Source organism: Penicillium oxalicum, chromosome I, assembly GCF_001723175.1.
Source record: "Penicillium oxalicum strain HP7-1 chromosome I, whole genome shotgun sequence".
In the NCBI taxonomy this organism is placed as follows: domain Eukaryota; kingdom Fungi; phylum Ascomycota; class Eurotiomycetes; order Eurotiales; family Aspergillaceae; genus Penicillium; species Penicillium oxalicum.
In genome coordinates, this window is record NC_064650.1 from 327,975 (window position 1) to 340,358 (window position 12,384).

The following is a 12,384-nucleotide window of genomic DNA, read 5'->3' on the forward strand; positions in this document are numbered from 1 at the left end:
TGCAAAAAGAATAAAATCATATAAAGACACTTGTCCACGGGCAAAAATCCTATCGCTTTGCCGAGAGGTTATTTGGTTGAGTTGCTGCGATGCAAGATCTGTACATTGGTGGCACTGGTACCACTTCCGACTGAACGTCGTCTTGGGCGGATCTCGCTGCCGCTACCACTTCGTCGCCTCCGAGTACTGTTGGTACCACGAACGGAGCCACGGCGTCGTGTCTGAAGCAAAATGGACGTTCCAACATTAGAATCACGCTGGCTGTAAACGGGAGGAGATAGTCTCTTAGTAAAAGACAAGCACAAGGCTAAAATCACCGCGGGATGTGGACCGTTCCAATCCCAAGGGCGAGTAGCAAAGCAGAATAGGCAGCGCACGGGCTAGAGTTGCTGTGAACTCACCGACGTGGGGGTTCCTTCGCGAGCAGGTCGCTCCTTGGGTGCCTCGGACTCGTCTTGAATCTTCAGAGTGTTCAAGCGCTTTTGACTTTCGTTGGCCATTGCTTCAACTTCATCGATGGGCTCGGGCACACTCAGCGCGGGGGCCGGCGGTGGCGGAGCGCCATTTTTCCTCAGGGTCGCCTGTTGTTCGATCATCTCCCAGCGATCTTGGCGAGATTTTTCCCGCTGATCCGCACTGTTCTGATGCTCGGTGTATTCATGAGAACACTCATCGAAAAGTTGGGGGTTGATCTCCATGAACATCTTCATGGCATTATACACCATGCTGTGAATAGTTCTGCAGTTCGAAGACTTGATGAGAAAAGATACGAGAAGACTGCAGCGATACTCTTGGCGCACTCACCGATTCCAGTGTCCCTTGGAGTTTTCGTAAAGGGGCGCAAACATGATGGGAAGAATGGTCTCCACATTATCACTGACGAGATTGCAGAAGTACTCATTGTTCCAAAAGTAGAGGGCTCGCTCAGCCACCTGTATTACAGAAGTATTTAGCACAGTAGACATGACACGCCGATCGAAATAGCAGGTGAGGTCTGTACCTGGAAGTGTGGGCTGGCAACCGACTTGGCCAGTTGGTGGAAAAGGGGTTCCTGAACCTTGGCGAACTCTCCGGGGTCCATAACCTCGAAGATATCCTCGACTTCGTTGAGGTACATTACCTCTTTGGTGCTGTTCGTCTTCGGCCAATAACGAAGCAGCCCCAAAACGACCTGTGAGTGTGTCAGTTCAGCATCTTCGGGACCTTACTGTCAACCAGGCCAAACTCAGCGGGGAGGTACTTACGTCTTCTGTCAGACTTGAGTCCTTTTCCAGGAACTGAACAATGCAGTAAGCCAGTTGTGGATGGTACATGCTGAGACTCTTGACCTTGTGCATGGGCAGCAAAACTCGAGTCAAGAATAGTTTGTGCTCCTCCTTGAGCGGCAGCGCAAATCCGTTGATAATGGAGCCAAGAATTTCCAGCAGTTCGGCAATCCCATTGTGTCTCTCCGTTTCGTACATGAATTGGAAGAAGACATTGTTGATCGATCGTCGAATGTATGATCGCAAATTCAAGAACTTCCCGTAGATTCTATGCAAGGTGGTTTTCAGGAAGTCGCGTTCACGGGGATCTTCCGAATCAAACAAATCCAATAACTAGGGACGTGTGAGCAGCCGAAACATATCAAAGGCAAAATATCAGGTCCATTACGCCATACCTGAAGCACGAACTGGTGGTCAATGTATGCCTTGGCAATGTTTGTGTTGAAGTCTTGACTCTCAATGAAACGGAGGAAGAACTCGTATACGACCTGGATATGCGGCCAGGCCACTTCAAGGACAGGCTCATCCTCCTCTGGATCGAACGCCTCTCCCTGGGGTGTCATAGGAGGAGGAATAGGCCGGAAGAGGTTCTTGGCAAACATCTCCACGACACGAGGGTACATTGGCTCGGTAATGACAGACCGATTATTCGCGACGTAGTCTAAGAGCTCATGGAGAGCCAGTCTTTTGATCTCTTTAGACTTCATGTCGGCAGTGGGATCATTGAAATCGAAGATGATGTTGCACTGGTCAATCTTCTGCATGAAGAGGTCTTGGCGCCGGTTGGGAGCGACTTCATGGAAACCAGGTAGCTTCTCAAGCTCCCGCTGACGTTGATCAGATATGTCGAACCGCGAAGAATGTTGGCGCTTGGGGGTTCGGATTCCCTCTGACATATCTTTGGGCGTTGTCTGCAGGCGATCGAAAACGTGTGACTTTCGAGGGGGCGCCAAATCACCTGGCATGGTCTCTGCGGCGCCAGGGGGGGCCTGCGTGAGAATAAAGTAGATCAGCATCAATATCGGGACTGACACACCTAGTCGAGGCGAGCAGTACTTACCGGTCCGCTGGGGCTGATGATCACACTTGGCGCTACGGGCTGGCCCTGCCTCGTGGGAGTGCCTGGTCCATTGCTCAGATTGTGACCAGCGACATTGGCCCCTTGAGGTATATAATGCTGAGCCGTCGAAGGGCCGGCGGAGGGGGTAGTTGCAGGCGATCCACTGTCTGGTGATTTACCTCGCCCATCGTGCAGGGAGGTCTGGGATGATGCAGGTGTACCTTGACCAGGAGATGCCGCTTGCGGTGTTTGTGGGACGCCGAGGGAAGCCGTGCTTGTAGACGAGGAGTTGGCGGCATCTTTCTTCTTCGAGGATTTATTGGCGTCCTTCGCCCGGGACAACTGCTCATGCTGTAGACATCGAAACCAGGTCAGACTGTGTACTCTGGGATCTTGGGCCAGGCTGCTGCGTCGTTCCCATAGCGGGGAAGCAGTGTATCCGGTGGGACTGACGACGCCATGCAGTACGTATCCCAAGGAGTCAGGTGATAACTTACAACTCTCTGTCTGAAACCCTTCATTTTCACTCTGGTATGAGTTGCCTCATGTACTTCAGTTGAAGTTCTGGTGCTAGTACAGGTGGACGCTGCACTCGAGCCAGGAATGTTCAGGCAAGTCGGTTACTGGGCGCGACAGATTGTTTAGATCGATCTCTGCAAAAAGAAACAAAAATTTAGCAAGAAGAATTCACACCACTTGAAAGCTGCCAGTTCCGGCCAAAATCTCTGGTTGAGGAGGTAGAGGTAGAGGTTTGCGAGCTTAGATGGACGTCGCTTCATCGCGGGCGAGGGACAACCATGCGCACGGGGCAAGTTGCTCTCATGCTGCATAGACCGAGCAAGAGGATTAAGAGGATGCTTTCGAGCGGGAATCACGTACCTGGGTCACCTTATTCGAACGCAATTGACAGTCAAGCTGCAAGTGCGATTGAGCGAGGTGGACGAGGTGGGTGGTATAGGCTGTTGATCCGCTGTGGAGGATCTCCGTGTCGCTTGGTGACAGGTTGGGGCGGGGGGATCGAACGCGCCGAAACCACCGGTGGCACTCCACAACAAGGTCTGTGTCGACGAAATGAAGGGGAGCTGTCACAGTTCAAGTAATGCAGAGAGTAAGTCTTAGAGACGCTGGCGCGCAAGCGAAAAAGGGAGTGGTAAGGAGGAGGAGTATGGTTGAAGTTTAGGGAAAGGCGGGTTCTCCTGGCCGTGATGGTGATGGGGGGGAGGGGCCTTCAATTCCCGACTATAAAATTCGCCCAACAACAATTAATGCCCTAGTAATATTACTACCATACACTGATCTTGATTTTGTAAAAGGAATAACATTTGCTGCTATATTTATCTGCAGAGCTACCTCGTGCTATTATGGTAGCGAAATGAACAGTTTGTATGCGTTTTCCCGCTTCCACCGTCACTTTCATGGCTTACGTGATTTTATCACGTGACTTCGAGGCCTCGTCCCACCACGTCGCCCGCTTATAGTAGACTGGAGTGGAGGTGTCTGAAATTATTGACCGATTCAGGGTCTTGTTATGAGTCGCTGATTCAAATAAAAGTGCAGTTGGCTCTCTAGATCTGATATTTGGTGGGTTTCTTGTCCATATTTGTGTTCAATTTTGGCGACTTTGTGAGTCATATTGAAGGTGTCCAAGGAGTCGGTATATAAACTGAGTCGGCGACATGCAGCACTGGGCGGGTACAGTACCTACGAAGTCATCGTGGAAGGCCTATGTACATACATATTCTCAAGCCATCAATAGATATGGCTGAAAGGAGCCTTCTAGTGAGTATATCAGATGAACGAGAAAATATAACCTAACTCCCCAACCTAGTGATAGGCAAGGAAGCCTGGCGAAAAATGCTGCGAAAACATACAAACCTACCTCCATGATTCCTTAAAACGCCCGGTGTAGGCACTACAGCCCACTCCATCCCCTCCCTCCAGCGAGGAGTGTAACCCGATGTGCCTAATTTTACCTCTGATACGTAAATCCTTTTAAACTTATTACTTTCACCTATCTCTGGGCTACTGCCCCGCTTCAAAGATCGCGCACGACATATCAAGGAGGCTGAGGTGTATGAATCTTGGTGACAGAATTACATAACCCAGATTTGTATTCAGTAATCACTATCAGGTCTACCTAGTTGAGACGGTAACGTAGGTCACAGAACGCGTATATTAATATACGTGATAGCATGGGCTGAGCACCCCGCCCGCAGTAGTTCCATATTCTGCTCACTATGTAGAACCTGGCTGCATGAGTTTAAGCTACTTACCTATGGAGGTGCCCAGGTAGGTAGTAAGGAGGTACCTATTAGTAGCACATTCGGGCAAAATACTGCGTGTGTTAGTTGGTTAGTGGGTAACAAAAGTTTACAATCCGAGAAGCGTTTTGCAGTGGGTGATCTGAAGCCAAGCCTTGAGTAAATAATTCAGACTGTATGTCATCTTTAGCCACCTATTTGCTACCGAGAACACTAGCAGGACTATAGTTCTTCATGTTGTGTCCTGCTTTCACAGTGACAGGGACAGAAAGCACATGATCAATGATTGCCAGTCACGTTAGAACCTGTGCCTAATAGCCGCAGGGTCGGAGGTCGCCCGAACGAGGCGTGCTCCACCGCCCGCTTCCATAAATGCCCTATTGCCCAATCAAGGGTGCGTCCGATCATACTCAAATGAAGGCTGTCCGTGGTAGGACGACAAAAAACCATTATTGAACGTGAGAGCGACTTCTTGGGATTCAGTCTTTGATCCTGCTAGCTTGAGTCGTGAACACGGGGAGAGCAGCACATCCGTATCTCATTGTGTCGGTGCACACACCTGGCCATCAAATCTTTCACTTGAGCTCTTTGAAATCTCCCCGGGTGAACTTTTTTTTGCTGAGGGACTCAAGGCCGGTACCACTACGGTGACCAGCTTTCGCCTACCCATTAAAGAAGGGGAATTTGTTCAACTGGATCAGAGATGGAGGCACCTCGCGAGTCACGAACTGCTTCCTTTTACAAAGTCCCGCCTTTGCACCTCGTTAGCGTGGAACATCCAGCCGTAATTCAAAATCTAGACAAGGCCATCGCTACCCTGCAGGGCAATGCGGGCATTGAGAAAGCAAGTCAATGATCACCAAAGAAACAAATTCCTTGGGAAATGAGCATAACAGAAATCTGACTCAATCCAGATTCTGAGATCCGCCAAGTCCGATGTCTCAGTGAACTTGTCACTGCGGCCAGAAGATGCTATGTCACGATCTATCCCATCAACAAGCTGTCCCTCGAACAATGTTCTTCTGAAAGTCACGGTACCTAGACGGACGGGCCGTAAGCGCAGAAAGGGAACCAATGATCCTTTTGTGGACTCGTCGCCAGACTCATCAGCGGCTTCCACGGGGCGTCGCAGTGCCAAAGATATCATGCGCCGCTTGGAGGACAATCCGTTGACATATGAGGTTGAAGCAGTTGGCAGAATCGACAGGACGCATGTCTTTCGAGGTTTGTATTCATTCATGGCAATTCATTTGGTGTGATGGAAAGCTAAGCTACTATGTCTCTCTTTTTGCAGGCATGCCGGACTTTGTGTATTCCACCACCAGAAGCGCCTTTGCGAACAGGTTCCGGGAACAAATCCTCCCCTATGACTGTGAGTGAAACCTTCCATGGGGTACATTCTTGTCTCTTTTTTCTTTTTCTTTAAACCAAAAGTGAGATGTGCTCAACTAACCTCATTGCAGTGGAGAAGATGAAGCAATTCGACCTCGATATGAGTAAAGGAGCGACAATCGACGCGGATCTGATCCCGCCGCCTTCCTTAAGTCAAGTAGAAGTGCCTTTCCAGTACATGTACGTGAGGGTGTCAAGTCCCGTGATACCTTAGCCGAACAAACAGACCGACTGGGGCTAATGGAAATGAATCCAGCTACCGCCAAAACCCAATGGTCAAGAAAGCCATTGGTCAATCCGGCGAGGTCACGACGGTCAACATTCAACAGGCCGCTCGTGTACGTACCCATCTGGTTGCCTACGATATTCCGGAGGTTCCAACCCAGCCACAAGAGGGTCTCCCTCCGATCGAAGGACTCGAAAGTGGTCTGCGCCAGATGATCCAACTGCTCGAGAATCTCTTCGAACAACGTCCGGCGTGGACCCGTCGCGCGATCCGCAACAATCTCACCACAGACGAACAGCGCAATTATCTCCGTCACGCTGTGCCGTATGTTGGCTACATCTTCCGCTCTGGACCTTGGCGCGACGCCATCATCAAATTAGGCCATGATCCTCGTACTTCACCCGCATACCGTGATTACCAGACGTTCATGTTTCGCATTCTTCCACGTGAGCCAGAACTTGCGCGTGATGGCGGAGTGGGCCGTCGCATCAATCCCGCACGCATCGTCAGCGAAGATAATCAACCGACGGCCGGAATGGCGGACACACATATCTTTACAGGGAATTTGCCTCTTCCGCGTGACGGCCGCATCTGGATGGCATGTGATATTGCCGATCCGATTCTGAAAAACATCTTATACCCACCCAACCCACCGAATAACTTCCTTCGACCGAGCTGTGAGATCATCACCGATGGATGGTTCGGCAACGGCACTCTGGCTAAAGTCAAGACCATCATGCGATGTAAGATCCAGACCCTGATCGAGGACCGGCAGCCTCGCGATGCCGAATTTGCGCGTATAGTGACCTTCCCGGATCATGCCTACACGGAAGAGGACCTGTCCCTGTTCACTGTCCCGCTCGAAGGGACGACCAGTCGGGAGGTGGCCATGGCTACGGACGTGCGCGCATCGATCAAGGGAGCCCCGCTGTGGCGGAAGATTCATGATCGGGGCCATGGTGATCTGGACGGAGAAAAATTGGGACCTCTGCAGCGGCCGAGGGGGAAAACGAGAAAGGGGAAGACCGCAATGACCTCTTCTATGGAGCTGCCGGAAGACGAGGATGGGACAGAAGAGTATGGAGAGGGACCCGAGGAGACTGAGCAGCTTGTGATCGAGGGAGGCATGGGAAACGTCACTGACGCTGTCATGGCCGAGGATGGAAGTGAAGGCGAGGAGGAGGAGATGGAGCGGGTGGCGTTGTGGGAACAACAAGCTGCTGCCGCGGTTCAGGCACGAGAGGCAGCGTTGGCAGAAGAGGATGAAAATGATGAGAGTGAAGACGATCTGTCAGATGCAGATGACTAGGGACCAGACGGATGTATGAAAAACAAGTACAGCTGAGTGGATGGTTTAATTCACGCGGAGCACGAGCTGAATGAGGCAGCCTGATCAATTGGATCTCTCAGCAGAACATCAGCAGAAAATCAGCTATCTCTGTTATCAAGTAGATACCATTCAAGGATGACACCGGACTTTGCTGGTTTCTATTTTTATTCTTCGTTGGATGGGAGTATATATTCTGATTTCATTGGGCCCAGCCCTTTACTATATAAGTAAGCTAGACTAAAGAGAGAAAACAGCTGCGGAAAAGAACAAAGAGACACATAATTGACACAAAAGACAGCCGCTTTCATCGACAAGGACAGAATCAGTCAGACGGGGTATTTTTAGCAGACGGACAAAGAGAAGAGGAAAAGGAGGAACGCTCGCAACCACCATCGCAATACTTCAACCATAGGGGAGTGATGTCATCAAATCAAAACCGTCATCATCATAAACTCCACGCATCATATCCATAAACACTCAAAAGTCACCGATCAATGCTCAAACGAAACACCAGGATCCTAATGCAAATGCAAATTTCCAGATTTTGGATGTAGAACGAGAAGACACGCATTACTCCCGACCAGCATCGGCCGCATCGGTCGAAGGTCCGTCCTCCTCATCACCATCTTTCCCCTTGGCCAGATCTGTCACCAAGTCAGAGGTGATGGGATCAGTGGCGGCGGAGGAAATGATGACAGATTGGGAGAGTGGGGAACTCTTGGTGGGAGCAGTGACCAACGACTCGCCGTCATCATCATGGACAATTGCAACGGAGAAGGCGTTGCAACCCTCTGGATAATAATCCGCTGCATTGAGCTCACCCAGGGGCGCGCGGTCCTGCTCCATTTTCGCGACGTTGCGCGTCTCCGCTGCAGGGCTGACCACGCCCCCAGCGGGCGCCAGCTCAATGCCCAACTCAGCAGGGGGCACGTTCTCTTTGCCACGGTCATCGACAGGAGTGACCTTGCTCTCGTCGTCACTGATATCCAGAACGCCGGTCGAGTGCTGCATCAGGTTGGTCATCTCCTCTTGCTCCGAATCCACGTGGATGTCGAAGAACCAGGAAGAGGGACCCTTGGGCTGGGGAGGCGCAGGCGACTTGATCTTGCCATGAGAAAGAGCCTTGGCCAGGGAGAAGGGACGAGCGACACCAGCGCGTCTGGTGGATTCCGGACGCGACTTGCCGATGGTTGATCGCCTGGCGGACAGGGAAGACTTGGGTGGAGGGGAGCGACCGGCGGGTTTGACAATCGGGGCCGATTTGGGGGTCGACAGAGGGAGCTTGATCGGAGTTGAGAGGCGTGGAGAGAAGTTCATATCGCAAATCGAAAGCGCCAAGCGGGACGACTTTAATGGCTTCGGAGAGCCTGTAGAAGTGCCGTCCTCGTCTTCCAAGGTGCGTTTTCGTTTCCCAGCTTGACTGTGGGATTGAGGGGCAATGTTCTCTGCATCCTCGATGATAAAGCACGAAGAGGTTTTGGCTGACTGAGCCGATTTGGAGGCGCCTGGCACGCGGATATGATAGTTAGCAGCCTGTCATGCGGAGACCCGAACGAGGGTTTGCAGTTAGGATGGAAGTCGATTGACATCTTACCGAGGTGTTGGTTCTGGCGGTTCATTCTTGCCCTCATGATCGGACGCATTCTGGGAGTGTCCAGGCTGGCAAAGGGCTGGCGAGTTGGGGGAGTCATGGTGAGGGCAGCCATGGCGAGCTGTGGTAAGTGAAGGGTGTCTGTGCTGGTCTGGATTGTTTTGTTTTGGCACGTCACGGCGCTAACTGGCAGAAGCGGGGACCGATGGGCAAGCCGGCACGAGTCAAGCTGACAGCGGATGAAGAAAAAAGAGTTGAGCTTTCAGCTCCCACTTCAAGGCCAAACAAGGGTCTTAAAGTAATCCCTCGCGAGCACCGAGCACGATCCAGTGGAGAGATGATTGGCAACTTGGGCAAGGGATAGCTAGGGCAATGTGAGTCAAAAAGTCCAATAGTCTTTTACTTAGGTTAAGAGGAGGAGGCGTCTTTCTGAGTCGGGTGGAGAAGAGATCGAGATTACGTGGGGCAAGGTGTGCAGGGAAAGTGAGTGGAACAGGATGGAGAGGGATTGGCAATGGCTCTGTGGGAGGTGATCAAAGGATATATAGGGTATGAGAATCTAATTCGGGCGTGGAATCCTAGGTTGTACCATGCCAGTTCACTCGCAAGCCTCCGGTGAGATGGAGCCAGCAAGGAGGTGGTGCTGGGAGGAGGCAGAGTTATCCTTATGCTGCCTCGTGAGCATCGCGGGCGCGTCCTGCTCGCGTTGGGGGGTAGAACGCCCTCGGATTGGAGCGGTGGAGGGGACTGGGAGCTTCTTTGGGCTACTTCCTGCAGCTGGATCGCTGGATACAATGGCATTCACCAATCACCATGGTGGAGAAAGCTCCATGGACGGGCGTTGCTCGTGGGATGGCAAATCATCCGGAGAATGCAGTCGCACCGCACGACGGCGTTTCGAGACTCTGGGCTGGCTGGCCGACACCATTGATGTCCCCCAAGGAATGGTGATCGCGGTGGATCATGAAATGCCCGAATTCATCAAGAATATGCCAAAGATCTAGGTTCTTCTGAGCAGCATAGTGACGATAGTGTTGAGCCAGTGAGCAGGACAGAAGTTACAGCTCTGCAGTACCAATCATTCTACATGGATGGTATCCAGAGAGGAAAACCACTTCCAATCAAAAGGGATCCATAGCTACTGCTGACAGCACACGGTCCAATGCGCGTGGAATTCCGGCGACGCGTCTCAGGTCGCGCGCGTCCGGGACTGCGGCCAGATCCTCTTTCCTGAAATTGCCGGATCAGGAACAAAAATGGCCATCACCACTCTTCAGGACTGGTGAGAAGATCATGAATGAATGACCTAAATCTCATCGAGTGCTCATCATCTCCCCAGCCTTATCAACTTCATCATTCCAGATTCCGATGGTCACCAAGACACCACCTGCGGTCATGATGGCGTTGATGACGACCGTTTGACTCGCTTCTCGCCAGTGATAAAATTGTAGAGTGCTGAGGTGGGTACTGTAGCACTCAGACGCGCGACACGTCTTGAGTCTTCGCCCCCCCCTCCTTTTGCACCAGATTCGCGACCCGTTGGAGACCCGTTCGAGACCTGTGCTGACTGGCCCGACTAGGACGACGTGATGATATTCATGCAACCTGGTTGACAAGCCTAGTGAGATCGGATATGTCCGCCGTATGACGGCAATCAAGAGGCCGCAGGCGCAATGCTCTAGTGCTGGCAATAATAATGGCTCAGTCTCGTTGCGCGTCATTCTCACCGCAAGTACTAGCAATAAATCCTAAGTAGCTTTCATTGTGACATTTTGGCAAGCCTGGACCTGTTGCCCCGGGAGTGAAACAATGTCTTGTTCTACCACCTGTCTGCCCTCCTTGGCCAGACTCAAAGATAGCAGCGCTTTATGATAATTAAAATGAAGCAGGTGTGGGTCTCCATGACGAACAGAATCTCTCTTGACCACATGTCTATCACGAGTCTGAGGCTCTTTGCCAGGAAATGGAATGCATCCATCCAATTGCCGCAAGGCTAGAACACCTTCAATGTGGCCATCTTCCGTGCGGGATCCCATCCATCATTGATGGAGCCCGTCATAGTGTTCCACGGGCGGGTAACTACATCCATCTAAATATCCAGTAATTAGGTAGGCACTGGCTTGCCTCAATAGATGGCTCACTGATGTTGGTGGTGAAGAGGTCTAACCTAAGGTTATCAGGTGGATACCTACCGTAGCGGATGATGAGAGCCGCCACTTATTTATGTTTTCGGGGAGTAGCTCGGTGTAGCATAGGGACAAAACAGCACACTACCAGTCAGGTTGTCGAGGAGACCCTCATCTTCGGGTTTCATATTTGAGGCATATTCAGTTTGGGGGCTTCATTTTCAGATCATATTAGATCTTGCACTACCTGCCAGATCGAAGTATTTCCATTCGCGATTTGACATCACACCCCTCTACAGGTAGACATTTAATAGTAACTACTCTTCCCGCAGCGAAGCTGCCCCGTCATAGCCAGGAGATCCTCGGTATGTTGAATTTCGCACACCCAAGGAGCTTACATGATCAAAGGTAACGTTCAGAGGTGCCAAGCTAAGGTAATCTCGTGAAAAGATGAACTGGAATATGCTGGAGAAAGAATTGTTCTGCTTGGATCTCTTCCATGGCGAGACTGTGGCATATGTCAAGCCGGAATTTCATCTTAGCCGTCACTCACAGGAGTCTCCATGAAACTGAATGCTACATTTCTGCTCACAAAATGAGTTTTCTATTTGTCATAACAAGCTTTATCAGGTCATTGTCGGGTGGACAGGGGTCTAGATGAAAGTTAGAAGTGATTCAAGCTGCTAGAAAGAGCGTGTCTGCCCAGGTACCGAGTGACAGGTAAGATCGACGTGGGTCAATTTCTAGATCAGGATTTAATGATATCAAAGAGCAATTCATTCATAGTTCGGCCCGATGAGTCCAAGCTTTATTACATAGCCTGGAGTGTGAATAAGATATGTGAATTTCTTGAGGATAGCTATCGAGCGTTGCTCAGAAGCCTCTTGAATGGTCTCAGGGATGTGGACAGCTCATGAATGTTTGCCTGCCCGCAGATTCCTATGTGAAGGTGACGATGGTGCCGATGTTTACAGGCCGTCGAATAGCCTAATCAGTGAGAGAAGACCAGCAGAGTAGAACATCATGGACGTAGCTCGTGACTTCTCCGTCGCCATCACCATCACGTATTTCGAGCATCAGAAATAACAACAATGACTTCGATACTCTTCCTTCGGGCTTTTCCAACTTGTCGT

The 12,384-nt window shown here is 51.0% G+C and overlaps 4 protein-coding genes across 4 annotated transcripts; 2 read left to right on the forward strand and 2 right to left on the reverse strand.

Moving 5' to 3' along the window:
- Positions 1-380: 380 nt before the first annotated feature.
- POX_a00107 (Serine/threonine-protein phosphatase 2A 56 kDa regulatory subunit delta isoform) lies at positions 381-3,104 on the reverse strand (the record flags this gene model as incomplete). Its single annotated transcript, XM_050109056.1, has 7 exons — positions 381-738; positions 805-932; positions 1,001-1,171; positions 1,245-1,598; positions 1,661-2,254; positions 2,326-2,773; positions 3,019-3,104. 7 exons carry the CDS (start codon positions 3,102-3,104, stop codon positions 381-383), a joined length of 2,139 nt encoding a protein of 712 aa, XP_049972824.1.
- A 2,185-nt stretch (positions 3,105-5,289) lies between these two features.
- Positions 5,290-7,513, forward strand: POX_a00108 (uncharacterized protein; the record flags this gene model as incomplete). Its single annotated transcript, XM_050109057.1, has 5 exons — positions 5,290-5,370; positions 5,501-5,810; positions 5,881-5,958; positions 6,050-6,158; positions 6,235-7,513. 5 exons carry the CDS (start codon positions 5,290-5,292, stop codon positions 7,511-7,513), a joined length of 1,857 nt encoding a protein of 618 aa, XP_049972825.1.
- A 591-nt stretch (positions 7,514-8,104) lies between these two features.
- POX_a00109 (uncharacterized protein) lies at positions 8,105-9,240 on the reverse strand (the record flags this gene model as incomplete). Its single annotated transcript, XM_050109058.1, has 2 exons — positions 8,105-9,039; positions 9,129-9,240. 2 exons carry the CDS (start codon positions 9,238-9,240, stop codon positions 8,105-8,107), a joined length of 1,047 nt encoding a protein of 348 aa, XP_049972826.1.
- Positions 9,241-9,715: 475 nt separating this feature from the next.
- Positions 9,716-10,705, forward strand: POX_a00110 (uncharacterized protein; the record flags this gene model as incomplete). Its single annotated transcript, XM_050109059.1, has 4 exons — positions 9,716-10,072; positions 10,277-10,407; positions 10,465-10,541; positions 10,599-10,705. The coding sequence occupies 4 exons, from the start codon at positions 9,716-9,718 to the stop codon at positions 10,703-10,705; spliced, it is 672 nt and encodes a 223-aa protein (XP_049972827.1).
- Between the last annotated feature and the right edge of the window lie 1,679 nt (positions 10,706-12,384).